The sequence below is a fragment of the Miniopterus schreibersii genome (assembly GCF_964146895.1).
Source record: "Miniopterus schreibersii genome assembly, chromosome: 1".
NCBI classification, from domain to species: domain Eukaryota; kingdom Metazoa; phylum Chordata; class Mammalia; order Chiroptera; family Miniopteridae; genus Miniopterus; species Miniopterus schreibersii.
Genome location: NC_138101.1, coordinates 177,929,806 through 177,946,144, shown reverse-complemented (window position 1 = coordinate 177,946,144; position 16,339 = coordinate 177,929,806). Strand labels below are relative to the sequence as shown.

Genomic DNA, 16,339 nt, shown 5'->3' with positions numbered 1-16,339 from the left:
CAGACTGCCAGTAGATACCTCTTTTACCCAGCTGGCATCAGACCTGGCTGCTTTAAAGCTTTCCCTTGTTTTTTAGAAATCAAGCAGCACTCCCAAATCTCTACACAAGCAGATGCATTCTGTAGTAAGTGAAGACACAGAGCTCATCTGTTGAGTCACTTTTAAATATGCTCATTTAGTGCAAAAAGCAAACTTACCGTGAAATCTATAAAAAGTCTCTGTAATGTACTGTTTTTTCCTGAAACTTGAATACCTACTTTTAAAGGAAATATAATATTCTTTGGGTTTCGTTAAGTTGCCTTTGTCCTGGAAATGAAAGGGAATCCTACCCTAGGAACTAGAGTAGAGGGCTGGGACTCTGCACTATGTTTGTGTGTATGTGTGTGCCTGTGTGCCTCTCTCCGTTCTCTGTCTCTCAGCAGTGAGACCTTGGATGTGTTTGCTCATGAAGATGCAGTATATGGCTTGTCAGTGAGCCCAGTGAATGACAACATTTTTGCCAGCTCCTCAGATGATGGCCGGGTTCTCATCTGGGACATCCGGGAATCTCCCCATGGAGGTAGGGTCACTGTTCAAAATGCTGTTGGATTGTGTTGAGTTTAATATCAAGTTCATTGCAGATCTAATTTGTGACCTGAGTAACCTGGGCGGGAGTGATTTAAAGGAGAGGAAACTCACATAGGGGAATAGATGTATGTTTCTGGAGGTCCCACCTTACCCCTAAGTAGTCAGAAGTGAGGCCCCTTGCCAGTCCTTTCCTGCCACCTGTGAACCTCCACAAACCCTTGTACCTGTAGTAAACACCACAGTATCTTGGTGTTTAGTAGCCCCAAGGAACAGAAGATGTGGTGCCTCATCGTGGAGCTTAGCAGGCAAGGGCCAACTCTATGTGTGGTTCTGGCATGCACACATTCTTGGTTATTTACAGAGAAGGGGGTGTTATGTACTTTCTTGAATGCTGATTTCAGGCTTGTTATTTTACTGAAAGAACCACAGAATCTCATCTGTGTATAGGAACTTAAAATGATGGCACATACACTGTTTACAGGGAATTATCTAGGTGAGTTCCTCCTCCAAATGTGTTCTTTGAATCTCTGGAGTGTAAAATGAAGAATTGTTTTGTTGAAGTTCTCTGAAGTTCTTTGGGAAATGCATCTTTTCAGCTCATTTCCTGCAGAGAGATTTCTTCTTGTAACTCTGCCTGTCTTCAAAGGCTTTTTTCCTTCAGTACTACCCTCAGTGCCACCCCTACCCCCACCCTTGGTGCAGCTTTGTCAAGATTACACCTGTGTACATAGAGTTACTTTCCTGCATGCCTTGTCTGGCAGGATCTGAGTATTTTTATTATTCTGTATTCTGAGCATTTAACATGCCAGGCTGTGTCCATTATTGAGGTTCAGGCTATAAAAGAAGCTTGTTCTTAGGGTCAGGCAGGTAAGGTAGCTGCAAGCGGCAGCTGTGGTAGAGTCACCATATGCTTGGTAGGTGAAATTCTCCTTTGTCTGAACTATCTGCTGGCTGAGATGACTGAGTTCCCCCCCACACACCCCCACACGCAGGTGCCTGGGAAGTGTCACATATGGAAATTATAGACTGGGGAATGCTTTCTATTGCTTCTAAAGAACTTCCACAGGAGTATGTCCTCTCAGGTAGCAAGTAATTCCTTCTTCACTTGGACCCACCTAATATATGCAGAGAGCTGCAGGATTTCTAGGTGAAGTAAATTAGGAACTGGCTAGATGCAAGTTCAAGTGTTAGTGTTAGGTGTCCTTTTCTTTTTTTTTTAAGTTTTCCAGTGCTGGGGATGAAATAATAAAATTCTAGACAGAGGCCATTTTCTTTTCAATTTAGGGAACAATATGACCAGAAGGGAAAACTGTACTATTGTTTTTACTTGTCTTCATTTTTCTCATTGCTTTTCTATGTCTTCAAAAAATTTTTGTATAGTTTTAAATCTTTTAATTTTTTTAAAATGTTTTTATTGATTTTGAGAGAGGAAGGGAGGAGGGGAGAGAGAGACATCAATGTGAGAGAGAAACATTGATTGGTTGCCTCCTACATGCACCCTGGGGACTGGGAACCAAACCTGCAACCTGGGCATGTGCCCTGACTGGGAATCGTACTGGTGACCTTTCAGTGCACAGGATGACGCTCAACCAACTGAGCCACTCCAGCCAGGGCAAAACTTTTTAATTTCTAAAATTCATAAATTTGGATTAAGGTATAATCCTACCAGTAATTGGTTGTGAATTTTTTCAGCTCGTGTGGAATTCAGTTTTACTTACTGTAAAACAGCTTAGTTCCCATTTACAGTGTCCACTTTTGTTTTATGATAGGATCTGAATAGGTGCTATATGTATTTCTGAATATTATAGCTTAAAGTTTGTTTATATGTATTTAAGTTGCTTTTTGCTATGTGCAGGAAGTGTGTGCTAGCATTTGTGGGAACCTTGTGAATAAGGGTGACCGAGTTGGGGTTCTAGCCTACTGGTGTGGTTATTAAAGGATGTGCTCCTACTCACATTCATATTCCTGCTCATGTGCCTGCCCCTCACCCAAAGGTGTCTGATATGGACTGATAGTAGTTTCTTTCTTCACAGAGCCTTTCTGCCTGGCAAACTATCCATCAGCCTTTCACAGTGTCATGTTTAACCCTGTGGAGCCCAGGTTATTGGCCACAGCCAATTCAAAGGAAGGAGTGGGACTCTGGGATATTCGAAAACCTCAGAGGTGAGCCACTTTATTCATAAGGTGTTAAAACTTTTTCCCACCTCAATTCTCAGGTAATATGATCAGCCAGCAAGGGTTGTAAGAACCTGTTTGGCAGTTGATCTCTCAGTTGGACATCTAATGTGTACTAATATCTCTGAAGCCAGAGGAGCTGTGTTCCCAAGGGACAGGAGTGTGAGAAATCACACTCCTTGCTAAGGAGTCTGGACTCTAGAAAGGTCAATTCTAGGCAAATATATGAAGTAGCAGTGAGAGCCTCCCTTCAGTACTGCCTTCTGTCTTCAGGCCCAGGTTTCCCCAGGTCCCTGGGTGCTTTTGCTTTTTTATCTGTTACTTACATGTTTTCTAAATGTTTGTACATCAGTATGATTCTTCTCCTCCCTGGTCTGTAGTTACTCTCTCCAAAGGTAACCACAGTGAACAGTTTCTTATATATCTTTCCAGAACATAATTTATTGCATATAATAGCATGTATATGTGTCCTTTAAAAAATTTAGACTAAAGAAATCATGTAATAATGCCTACTGTTCTCAACTTTTCCCCCCAATTAATAATATGTATTGGAACTTAATTCATAATAGCACTTACACACCTAGTACATTATTTTAATGGCTACACGGTATTCCATTTATATGATATACCCAACAGTCAGGACTGCTTGTTATAGACAATGCTGCATTGAACCTGGTTACACACTATCTTGGCCTACCTTTGCAGAAATATCTGTAGGGAGTAGCTGCATCAAAGGGTGTATGTTTTTACATTGTTCATAAAAACTGTCAAATTGTCGCGCCACCACCACAGACTGTACTAATTTATAAGCCCACCAACTGTGCATGAGACTACATGTTTCTCTAGACTCTCACCAACACTTAAACTATTGCTAGTCTTACCGGGGGAAAATATTTTGTTTTGATTACTTCTTCATTTATGGGTAAGGTTCTATGGTTTCTTTGGTACCTATAGTTTTCAAAGCCCATATGGGAGAAAAGTCATCTAATAAGGATAATTGGCAATCTTGAATGATTCCTTTCTTATAAATAGAGGAGCACAGTGCCATGGGCATTTGGATGATTTTACCTGTTTCTTTAAACTCTTCTGAGGTTCTGTGTGATTTTATAGGTATCAAGCAGAAAAGGGGCATGAAATCCCTTGGGATCCTGTTCTTCATCCACTGGTATTTTGGGATCAAATTACAGATCTTCTCTGTTTGAATTCTCTCAGTACAACTTGGTGTGGGGGAGGAAGAAAGGGCCCTTTGTCTTTTCCATCCAGGATTCATTATGTTGAGTTGCAATACATGATTTGTCTTCTAAACACAGCTGCCTGGAAAGTCCAACCCAGATCTTGGATCATTTCTGAATCCCCTGGGAGTACAAACCTGGGAACCAGATAGGTCTATTTTAGGGATACTTAAAGTCTAGGGAAAGATTTTGCCCTGGCCCGGTGGCTTGGTTGGTTGGAGCATCATCCCGTACACTGAAGGCTTGCAGGTTCAGTTCCTGTTGAGGGCACATGCCTAGGTTGCAGGAGGCATGTACAGGAGGAAACCAATCGATATTTCTCTCAAATCTTTCTCTCTCTCTGTATATTCTCGGTTGAGGATTATAAAGAGAAAAAAATGTCTAGGGAAAGATTTTAGGGAATTTGTGAACCCCTTATAATTGCAGGTAAAATTGTGTGTGCTTGTGTATCTGAATGAGCACACATTGCATTTTTTCCCCTAAGGACAGGGAAAGTGCATTTACAGGTTCTCTCATATAGAGACCCTTGACTCCCAAGAGGATAAGAACTGGTTGGTGTTCTAAAGATTCTAGATTTATAGCTTATTGTGGTTCCTAAGCAGGCTAATAAGTGACTTCTAGCTTGTAAAATGTTGGGCATGTGAATAAATACTGGCCCTACTTGGAAGGCCTATTGGCTTCCTGGAAACAAATATAATCACCAAGGATTAATAAGGGGGCCTCACACCAAACACTTTTTTCCTGACTTAACCTATGAATTATTCCATACTGAAATGGTTTCTCTGACCTACCCCAAGCATAAGCTGTACTTCCCTGCTTTAGCTTGGTAGCCCGTAGAAGTGCTAGCAGGGTTATGTGGGTTTTTTTTTACTGTTGCCCTGAAATAAGCTAATTAGAAGGCTGGCTGGTAGAATAAAAATGTCAGTTCTAGAAGGGACTTTAGTTATCATCTGATCTGACTTCCTCATGGTACAGATCTAGCCCAGCAAGGTAAAGGGAGACTGAAGAGCTTGATGGCTTAGAGTGTAGGATTTGAAGCCACACATCCTGGGTACAAAATTCAGATGTGATCTTGAGCAAGTTACTTTACCTCTCAGTGTTTCATAATAACAAATAATAGCTAATTTTTGTTAAGCATTACTTGCCAGGGATAATGACAATTATATGAATAATTCTTTATTTAATCCTTATGATAGCCTTATGAAGTAGGTTCTGTTTTTCCTATTTTAATAAGGAATTCAAGACACAGAGAGGTAAAGTAACGTGTATGTGTGTGTGTGATAGCCCCACCCTTTTTTAATCAGTTAGGGTTCCTGTACATTCTAGTTTTTTTTTTCATCTGTGCCTCCTTGCAATAGAACTTTGTAAGAATTTCTCTTAGGTTTTTCCAATACAGACCCGTCCAACTCTGAAGTTGGTCCAACTCTGAAGTTGGTCCAACTCTGAGTCCTTTAGACTTTCTGCCTCTAAAAGTTACTCTTTTTACTGTCTCCTGGCTGCATGCTGGCTTTCCAACCCTGGAAACCTGTACATGCTATTTATCTTGCTGCAAAACTTTAGAACAAAGATTATAAGCTAGTTGCCCTATAGGCCAGTGTCAACCCACAGAAATATTTTGTTTGCCTACCTGATGTAGTAGTGTTTGGAAAGTTACACATAAAAATCACGATTTCTAACATCTTTTGAAAAAGTCAAAAGATCTGTTACCATTAGACCTTTATCCTCACATGGCAACAGTCAACTGAAGCTGAGTCATGAGTTCCTCTTTAAAGACCTTTAGGATGGGTTGTGGGTCACACCACTCCTTGATGTCTTAATTCAAATGTGCTTTCCTCATTTGCATTACTTGCCTGGCAAAGGTCTTCTGCTTTAGCAATTTCAGTGGTAATGAGTGGGCCGTAAGTGGGAGACTTTGAGTGTAAGTGACTGGATAAGAGAAAACTTCACATGTACAGGTATTCATGGCATGTTTGGACAATGTTTCACTTATGTAATTTGGATTACTTTTGCTGATGTCTTTTTATAACCGTCCTATCCTTTGTCACTGCCCACATCCCGATTATATCTTGCTTAGACTGTTACAGTGGCCTCTGAACAGTTTTCAGAACTGAGATCTTCTAACGTCTAGAGTGTTCAGGAAAGTGAAGTTTCCCCCACCATTACTCTCCTTGTTGCACCCTTTTCATTACCTGTTTTAGCTGTCTGCTCACTTACCACCTCTCTCCCTTCTCATATCTTTAGTTTCTGCCAGTTTTTGTCAGGAACTGTTAGTTCTGTGACAGGTAACAGTGTCTTGCTTTGACAAGGACAATAAAGAGAGTGGTTCTTTCCCACTCAATAATAAAACTAGGGCAAGCCAAGAATTCCTGTGAAGACTTAACTCATAAGATGGTGCTTTTACATGTTGTATGAATGACACATCTTAAAATGGGCTATGATTGCCAATTCCACTATCAGAAAGAAATTGCTCTTAGGACCTTGCCTGGCTTTGGAGGGCTCTAGGTTAAATATCTGTCCTGTGAGGCCTGTGCCAATCCTACTTCTCTAAAGACTAAATTAAGTGTAACTCCTTGCCTTCTGAACAAGCCAGACAATCTCTGCCATGTTGCATTTGTGGGTTGCTCTAATCAGGGGACATGTCTTCTGGTCAGCCACTCCTTTCTTTATCTGTTTTTCCACTCGCTCCTTTTTACTGTCTTTGTGTACATACACAATGTGCAGGCAAGTGTTTCACACACTGAAGCCTGTAATAAAAGTTTTTTCTTCCTAAAACTGCAGTCCTTAACTTTTTTTTTTCTTTTCAGTGTCACCATCAGTCTTATAATCATCCTGGCTGAAATCCCAGAGTCCCATTTGACTCTTCTGTCCCTTTATCTTTCTACCATAACCAGCCTTGCCCTGTGTTAGTGCCTGGCCACTGTTTTAAGTTTTTCAAGTCCCTGCCCCATTTTAGGCCCATATCACTCTTTCTATAAGGTAATTACTGCCTTGGCTTCTTAACTTTCCTCTTGTTTCTGGCATATAGCACATATCCTTAAACATCACTTGCCATTATCCTACCCAGGAACTTTAGTGGCTTCTCGTTATCTTTGTTCATGTCCGTATCTCCAGAATCTATTATGTGGGATGCTTCAAGAAAATGTTCTTTTAGAATGACTGTATCATGTCCTAATTTACTGGATAAATGAAAACTCCTTAAGCAAGCAGTCTGCCCCTTCTCTGGTGCCAGTGTCCCTTCCCTCTTATTCCTTCCACCTCCACATACAAACACATTAAGAATTTCTCCTTTTTTCTTGATTTTTCTTTGCTTATTCATGTCCTAGTTACCCCTCAAGGTCCAAGATCAAATGTTTTCCCATCAAGGAAAACATCCTTACTAAGACCTCCCTGTTACATGCTCCTAAATCTTCCTTTACTTTACTCACTAGGTCCATAGCACCTGGCAGTTTGGGCACAGAGTATGTGTTGAATGAAGGAAGCTTTCCTTTATTTCTAGAGGAAAGTGATTGCTCTGTAAAGTACTTATGGTCTGCGGCATTCATGTTGCATGTCTCAGTCACTGCTTTTGCCATCATTGGTTATCTTTAACATGATGATGTCTTATATCCAGCTAGACCAGTATTATGTCCTTGATTTCCTTCCCAGTGCCCAGGAATTGCTTCTTAGAAAGGAGGCACTTGTCCTAATCTGTACTATTACTTGTCATGTTTTTCTGTGGATTTTTAAGGACAGGCCATGTTTTATTCATCTTCAATCTCTAGTGCCTAGCATAGTTCTTAGAATGTTATGGACCCTCAGTAAATATTGAAATGTATGCACAGTGTTTTTACTCACCCCAGAATAGTCTGTATTTTCAAAACTGTCATTCTATAATGTTTTCTGGACCTACTAATTCCCTTAGTGTAATTGCATGGATCAAAGTGTCTGTAAGGAATAAACCCTTAGAGGAGGTTGTAAGGATTCTTGCTGGGCTTTGAAAGCCTGTCAACTCGAGTTATGTGGGGGGCACAAAGTTGCTTTCTAGCTTTTAGGCCACAAGGTGGAGCTCTATCATCAGCTTTATCCACTGGAATGCACAGGGCTTCTGATATCCAAACCCAGTGATTCTTACACTTCTGAGGGTATCGAAATCACCTGGGGAACATGTTAAAGCTCCTTCCTGGAGCACAGACCCAGAGATAGAATTATTGATCTGTGGTGGTGGGACCTGTGAATCTGCCACTTTTTAACAGACACCTAGGTGATTTAGCAACCTAGCTTATCCTGCAAGATGGAAACTGGTTATTCAAAGGTCCTTGTTGAATTTGCTACTGTGTTCATTCAGACCCAGGGTCTTTGACTTTTGGCCAGAGCTTCAGTTTTCATTCCTTCTCATCAAGCACAAAATGTGCCTTTTATACTTTTATAGCAGGAGACTTAGCTTTGGACCAGAGCATCTGGGGAATGCATCTTTTTTTAAAAAAAACTTTATGGCAAAAAAATTTCATGTAGCCTGGCCGGACGTGGCTCAACAGTTGAACGTCAACCTAGGATCCAGGTGATCAGGGTTCGATTCCGGGTCAGGGCACATGCCCGAGTTGCGGGCTCAATCCCCCGTTGGGGGTGTGCAGGAGGCAACCAATCCATGACTCTCTCATCAATGTTTCTCTCTCTTCCTCTTCTTTCCTCTCTCTGAAATCAATAAAGATATATTAAAAAAAAAAAAATTCATGTATGTATTAAAGTAGAATACTGAAATCAACTCTACATAGCTATCACCCAGCTTCAGTAATTAACCCATGGACAATCTTATTTCATTTATTTCTCATCTGTGACCTCCCTTCCCAATTATTTTGAATTAATTTCCATATACTATATCATTTCCTCTGTAAATACTTTAATATGTAGCTCTGAAAGAAATTCTTTTTTTAATTGAGGTAAAATTCATGTAACATAAAATTAACCATTTAAAATATAAGTAGCCTTTACTACATTCACAGTGTTGTGAAACTACCTCTATCTAGTTTCAGAACATTTTCATCATCCCAAAATAAAACTCAGATCCATGAAGCAGTTACTCCCCAGGATACTACTTCTTAGTCCCTAGCTCCTGGCTATCATTGATCTGTTTCTATGGATTTAACTGCTCTGTATATTTCAGGTATCATGTGAACTTTTGTCTGGCTTCTTTTACTTAGCATAATGTTTTTTAAACTTATGTACATTATAGCATGTATCAGTACTTCATTCCTTTTTATGGCTGAATCATGGTCTGTTTTGTTTATCTGCTCACCCATTGATGGATATTTGAGTTGTTTACACCTTTGGTTATTATGAATAGTGCTACTATTAACGGTCATGGATAAGTGTTTGAGTCCCTGTTTTCAGTTCTGTTGGGTCTGTAGCTAGGAGTGGAATTGCTGTGTCATATGGTAATCAATCCTATGCTAAACTTTTTGAGAAGCTGCCAAATTACTTTCCATGAAAAGATAATTCTTTTAAAAAATATAACCACAATATTATTACCACACCTACAAATTAACAGTAATTGCTATTTCATATTTAATTAGTATTTAAATTTCCTTAATTGCCTCTGGATGAATTACTTTCTTATGAATCAGGATTTAAATAAGGTCCATACAAAGCAATTAGTTGATGTGGCTTCTAAGTCTCTTTGAATCTATAGATACTCCTGTCTCTCACTTTTTTCTTGCAATGTCTTTGTTAAACAAACTGGATTATTTATCTTACAGAATTTCCCACATTGATTTTTTTTCTTTTTAGAGAGAGTGTGGAGGAGCGGTGGGGAGAGAGACACATCGATTGGTTGCCTCTCCCGCACATGCCCTGGCCAGGGCTGGGAATTGAACCTGTAACCCAAATATATGCCCTTGACCCAGAATCAAACCTGAGACCCTTCCGTGTGTGGGCCAATGCTCTAAACACTGAGACATACCAGCCAGGGCTGGAATTTCCCACATTTTAGATTATATTGATTGCATCCTTACACTGTCATTTAGCATGTTCCCTCTGACTACAATTTTGTTCATAAGTTGGTATTAAATCTAGGGGCTTTAAAAGATTCAGGTTTGATTTCTTTGGCGGGGGAAGGGGGTTACAAAAAATTTCATAGACGGATGTGTACATCCATAAGGAAGCTAAAAAATAGTCTAGTTTTGTCTCCTTTTGTTTTAAAATATGTTGACCAACTTCTGAATTTAGCTTTTTTAAAATGTAAGTAATGTTGTTGAAGATGCAGAGAAACTGGATCACTCAAACTCTGCTGGTGGGAATGTGTTAATAGTACAGCCACTCTGGAAATTAGTTTGGTAGTTTCTTTTTTTTTAATCCTCACCCGAGGATATGTTTTTGTCGATTTTTAGAGGAGGAAGAGAGAGAAACATTGATCTGTTGCCTCCTGTGTGTGCCCTGACCAGGAAATGAACCTGCAACCTTTTGGTGCCCAGGACAATGCTCCAACCAACTGAGCCACTGGGCCAGGGTGTTTGGTAGGTTTTTTATAAATGAAAAGTGAACTTACCATATGACCCAGCAATTGCACTCTTGAGCATTTATCCAAGAGAGATGAAAACTTATTTTCACATAGGAGCTCGTACATGAATGTTTATAGCAGCTTTATTCAAAATAGCTAAAAGCTGGAAACTACCCACATGTCTTTCAACAGGTGAATAGTTTTAAAAAACTGGCACATTTCTACTATAGGATATTATTTAGCAATAAAAAAAACAGTGAACTGTTGGCCCTGGCCAGGTAGTTTAGTTGGTTAGAGCATTGTCCCAATACGCCAAGGTTGTAGGTTCGATCCCCAGTCAGGGCACATACAAGAATCAACTAGTGAATGCACAAATAAGCGGAACAACAAATTGATGTCTCTTTCTCTTTCTTTCTCTAAAATCAATACATAAAAATTAAAAACAAAAATGAAGCAGTGATCTTTTGGTACATGCAACAATTTGGGTGAACCTTAGGGAATTATGCTGCGTGAATAAGCCAATCTCAAAAGGATGCATACTGCATGGTTTCATTTATATAATGTTCATGAAATAATATAATTATAGAGCTGAGAACAGATTACTGATTGCCAGGTGTTAGGAATAGGAGTAGAGGGGGTGGATGTGGCTCTAAAGGGTAGCATGAGAAAATAAATAGAGGGTGGCATGAGGGAGTCTTGGTGGATGGTACAGATAAGTATCTTAATTGTGGTGGTCCCTACATGCAGCTGTACACACGATACAATTGTATAGAGACACACACACACAGAGATGAGTGCCTTATAACTGGTTTTGATATTGTACTATAGTCTTGATATTGTACTATAGTCATGCAAGATGGTAACATTGGGAGAGGCTGGGTAAAGGTGCAGAGGATCTTCTTGTGCATTTCTTTGCAACTTCCTCTGAATCTATAATTATTTCAAAATTAGAAGTTAAAAAATACAAGTAATACATAATTATGTTCTTTTTAAAACTGTCAATAAGGCTAAAGTTCCTCTCTCTACCTCTTCTAGTTATTGTGCCCTGCCCCCTCCCTGAGGGTAATGAGTGCTAAGAGTTCATAGTACATGCTTCCAGAATGTTCTCTTTGCTTTTATATGTTTATACATATAACCATAGAAAATATATGGTATTTTTTCTATATGCATGTGTGTTTTTCTCACAAATGTTGTAGTGTTATAAAACTTTTGCACTCATCAGTATGTGTCAGGAATTTATATATTAACATATCCAAATTTATCTTGTTTCTTTTGTCAGTTAAGAATATGAGTCAACTCTCTGATTCTCTGTTCAGAGTCAGCTTAGATTTTTCTCCTAGGAAGACTTTTGTGACCACTCCCACTCCTTTCTCCCCAGTGAAGGGTAGATAGTCTTCCTATGTCTCTCACAGCATGTTTCCTTGTTAAAACACTGTTTATGTTATAGAAGGAAACTAATGGTTTTCTTGTCCCTCATTGTCTTTGAGGGTTTCTTCTTCATCTTATTTCATCTTTGAATCCATGTGCCTAGCATAGTACCTGGAATAGTTAGGTAGTCAATAAATGTTTGTTCATTAAATGCCTGCATGGATAAATGAGTTACTGAACCACAGGGAAGAGTGTGAAGTGAATGACTTAGATGAAACCTTCTGGCCCTGATGCGTTGTCATCTGACACCTTTCTGTTGGCCAGATGAAATAATCCATCTCTGCAGTGTATTCTGTCAAATCTTGTTGAATCAAGGAACAGGAAAAAACTTACTTTTCCTGTTTCTGCTGCTTATCTATTGTGTAGTCAGGGCCAAGTCATATAACTGCGTAGGACCATGGTCTCTTCCATTGTGAAATGAGAATAGTGATACCCCCACTATCTGCCTTATAGGATTATTGTAAGGATTAGATAATACAATGGAAGCACATTTTAGATATTAAATTTAATGAAGAACTTGTTGCTTCTTCCAGGATATCTATTGTGATATAACTCCTTCAGTGAAGTTATAGTTTGAACTTTTTATTTTGCAATCACAGGTTTGACCACTTATATTTTATCTATTGTTAGCCACATAGTTTAGATTGGGACTAAACTCTCAATAATCTTGGCTTCTTTTATCCATGAATTATACCCACGTATGGAAGATTTTCCAAGAACATTGCTAATGTTTCTGGATTCTGCATAAAATATTTTGTGTTTTGAATCTGTTTTTCCCCCCCAATAATACAACTTTGCTGCTTTTTTATGGGTGCTTTGGAAGTGAGATGGTAGATCAAACTGAAGGTAGTTTCAGACCTAACCTGGTGGCTGTGTCCATTGCTAATCAAGGCCTGTTTAGTACTTAAAAACCTATCAAAGGAGAGGGCTATTATTTGCCCTCATTGAGAAGAATGGTGAGGGACACTGAAATTTTCAGTCCTTTGAAAATTTTAATTTAACAATCATTATATGAATTTAAAGTAATGATTTAATTTCAAATTTAGCATCTGCACCAGAATCCTGTGGGGCAAAATATTATTTGAAGTTTCCATTAAGGAAGTCTTTAAATGCCCTCCTCTTGTTCTTCCCAAAGCTGTCTTCTGTGGTCCATCGTTAAAGAGGGAGTATGTGTGAGGTGGCATTTTAAAATAACAAATTCTCTTCTGATTATAGAAGTTCATGTTCATTGTAGAAAAACTTGGAAAATAAAATGGAAGATATAAAAAAATTGAAAGTACCTAAAAGTACCTAAACCCTATCAGTCAAATTATATCTTCTTGTTGGTCTCAGTATATCCATCACTCCAAATGTTTATCATTATCTGTTTTTTAAATATAACTGGGTAGGACATGTAATGTATTCAAAAGCTACAAAATTAACTGGTTGCTTTCTGAAACCCGATAGATGAGTTTTATTTATTTATTTACTTATTTATTTATTTATTTTTAATCCTAACCGAGGGTATTTTTTTTTTTCTCCATTGCTTTTCAGAGAGAGAGAGAGAGAGGGAGAGAGAGAAACACATTGGTTGCCTCCTGCATATGCCCTGAAGGGGAAGAGCCTGAAACCGAGTTACATACCCTTGGCCGGAATTGAACCCGGGACCCTTCAGTCCTCGGGCTGATGCTCTAACCACTGAGCAAAACTGGCTAGGGTGAGTTTTTATTTTTTAACTTGTAATTGACTTACTAAAATTTAATTACTAATTTTTCTTTTGAACTTTTATTCTGCAAATTATATATAAGATATAATTAAGAATCCTGTTTACCAAACTCTTCCTTCTTATTAGTAGGCAGATGAATTTAACTCACTTGAAGTATGTATAGCAGTGTCACATGAAGAGGTGGAGAGCTGAGTGGTCATTGGCAAGTCATTTTACTTTCTGGGCCATGGTTCTTTGCCTGTGAAAGAGGACATTGACTCCATGATCTCCAAGCCTCCTGCTATTTCTCTGATTTTATGCAGCTCTGCTGCTTGTCTCTCAAGATTAGGTTTTGTGGGCAGACAGATATCAGGAGCCATATGAACCTTGGTGGAGCCTGTTTTTCGTTGTTTTTTTGTTTGTTGTTTTTAATGTTCTAAGTCAGGGTTTTTCAAACTGCTGCTCATGATCCGTTAGATCATGCATTTAATAGCTACTTATTGAATGCCTATGTGTGTCTGGCACTGTTTAATCACTTGGGGTACACAGGGAATAGATATAAAAGCTCATTGTCTAGCGGAAAAGGACAAAGAAGAAACAAATAAAATATAATATGGGGTATGTAAGGTGGTGATTCATGTAGTACAGAAAAGCAAAGCGGGAAAGGAGACCAGGAATATTGGGGAAGTTGCATTTTTGCATAGGGTATCAGGAATTAAGAGGTAGCCCAGCCAGGCGTGGCTCAGCGGTTGAGCATCGACCTAGGATCCAGGAGATTGGGGTTCAATTCCCGGTCAGGGCACATGCCTGGGTTTCGGGCTCCATCCCCAGTCGGGGGCGTGCAGGAGGCAGCCGATCAGTGACTCTCTCATCATTGATGTTTCTCTCTCTCTCTCTCTCCCTTCCTCTCTCTGAAATCAATAAAGATATATTTAAAAAAAAAAAAAAAAAAAGGAATTAAGAGGTAAGTGAATGATACATGTTCATATCTGGGGAAAACCATCCTGGGCTGCAGGATCTTCAAGTGCAAAGGCCCTGAAGCAGAAGTGTGCCTGACTTGTTCTAGGAACAGTAGGGAGGCATCATGTGGTTGAAGTAGAATGAGGTAAGCTCTAGGAGGTGGAGTCAGAGACATAAGGGATAAGAATAGGAAGGGATTGTCTGAGGCCTTGTTCGCGTTGTAAGGAACTTGATTTTTACTCTGGTTGCAATGGGGAAGCCACTGGAAGATATTCAGCAAAGTAATGATGTGATCTGACTGTGGTTCAGCATCGCTCTGGCTGTTTTGTTCAGGATAAACTGAAGCATGGGCCCAAGAATGGAAGAAAGGAGAAAAGGTAGAAGCTCTTTCATTGATCCAGTGGGTCATGAAATTAATTTAGATGTCACAAGTATTTATTAGATAACAAGTATAGAATAAAAAAAAATCAATGCATTGCATATAGTAGTTGGTAAGTATTATTTAATGAATTTGTGCTAAATAAGTGTGGGTATACAAGGATGCACTATTAAAATGTACTTATTACAAAGGATTACTATAAAACAGTTTGAAAGCTGTTATTTTAAGACATTTATATTGCTGCCAACTAGAGGTGACTTTGGATTTTGGACACATTCACAGTGAGTGGCTCTGTATGAAACAGGCTGTCTTCCTATAATCACATCTCAGCAGCAGCAGTTTGGCCTTCTCTTCCTTTCCTTTATATTCCCCTCTTCTCTTGTTTTTGTATAAGGGTTCTTAATAGAAGTACCAAATTGAGGTTTTTGTTTTCAGACCCTCTTCTGCTTAGAATTTTTTCCAGAGTGTGCCTCTTTATTCTTTAACATTTCTCTAGCTTTGTGGCCTTATGTACCCTAATAGTCAGCACACTCACCCCAGTTTCTTTTCCTGCCATCAGGGGCTGCCTTTTTACCTGCCTATATACCCACCCACTCCTGTGCTGTTAACTGTTGCTGTAGCAACTGACATCATCTCAGTCTCCCTCCTTCCTCTTGCTTTTTTATTGCTCCTGCCAACCACTATTCATTAAACTCTCCCTCTCCAGTTTTATACAGTGTGAGGTCAGGGCTGATGCTATGTCACATCTTTCAGAAGGCAGAACCAGGAATAGTTTTAAGATGAAGATTTAAATGGCTGTTTATGAAACCTCTCTATTTTCTGTAGCTTGGGGTAAAGGGATGTTTTGAATAAGCCAGGCCATCTGATTAACTGAGATGACTTAATGTTGAGTCTCTAATTCTGTGGGAAATTCATGAGTGTTCTAGAACAGTCTGTTATAGCACTGCTTTTTAATTCATTTTGATATCTTGGTTACTTCTGCATGGCTCTTGGTATCTTTGGGACAAAGGCAAAAACTTGGACTCTAGTTCTTCAACTTTGGGCATGTCCCTGTTCTGGAAGATGGTGATTAGAAGCACCACGATGCCTATCATCCATGTTTGCTTTGTAGAGGGCCTGGATATGCCACTTGATAATGTAAAGATCTTTTCCTCAGAAATTTAGTCAAGGCCTTTACTGACCCCAGTCAAGCTTAAATTTTTGTTTTCTTTTTTTTAATGACTTTGTTACAGAATATAAGTTTGCATAAAAGCACTGTTTAGTCTTTTTTTCTTTTTTTTTTTTTAATCCTCACCCAAGAATATGCTTAGAGAGAGGGGAGGGAGAGAGACCGAGGGAGAGATACATCGATGTGACAGAGAAACATCCATCGGTTGCCTTCCATATGTGTCCCGACCAGGGATCAAACCCCAAACCCAGGTATGTGCCCTGACGGGCAATCA

General features: G+C 39.3%; 1 protein-coding gene across 2 annotated transcripts in view; it reads left to right on the top strand.

The window, feature by feature from the left end:
* DCAF5 (DDB1 and CUL4 associated factor 5) overlaps nt 1-16,339 on the top strand; it is a 94,099-nt gene that overhangs the window by 26,860 nt on the left and 50,900 nt on the right. For both annotated transcript variants that reach the window (XM_081131600.1, XM_081131599.1), the window contains exons 4-5: nt 420-559; nt 2,601-2,730. In XM_081131600.1, the coding sequence (XP_080987726.1) occupies nt 420-559; nt 2,601-2,730 (270 nt within the window). The remainder of the gene's footprint in view (nt 1-419; nt 560-2,600; nt 2,731-16,339) is intronic.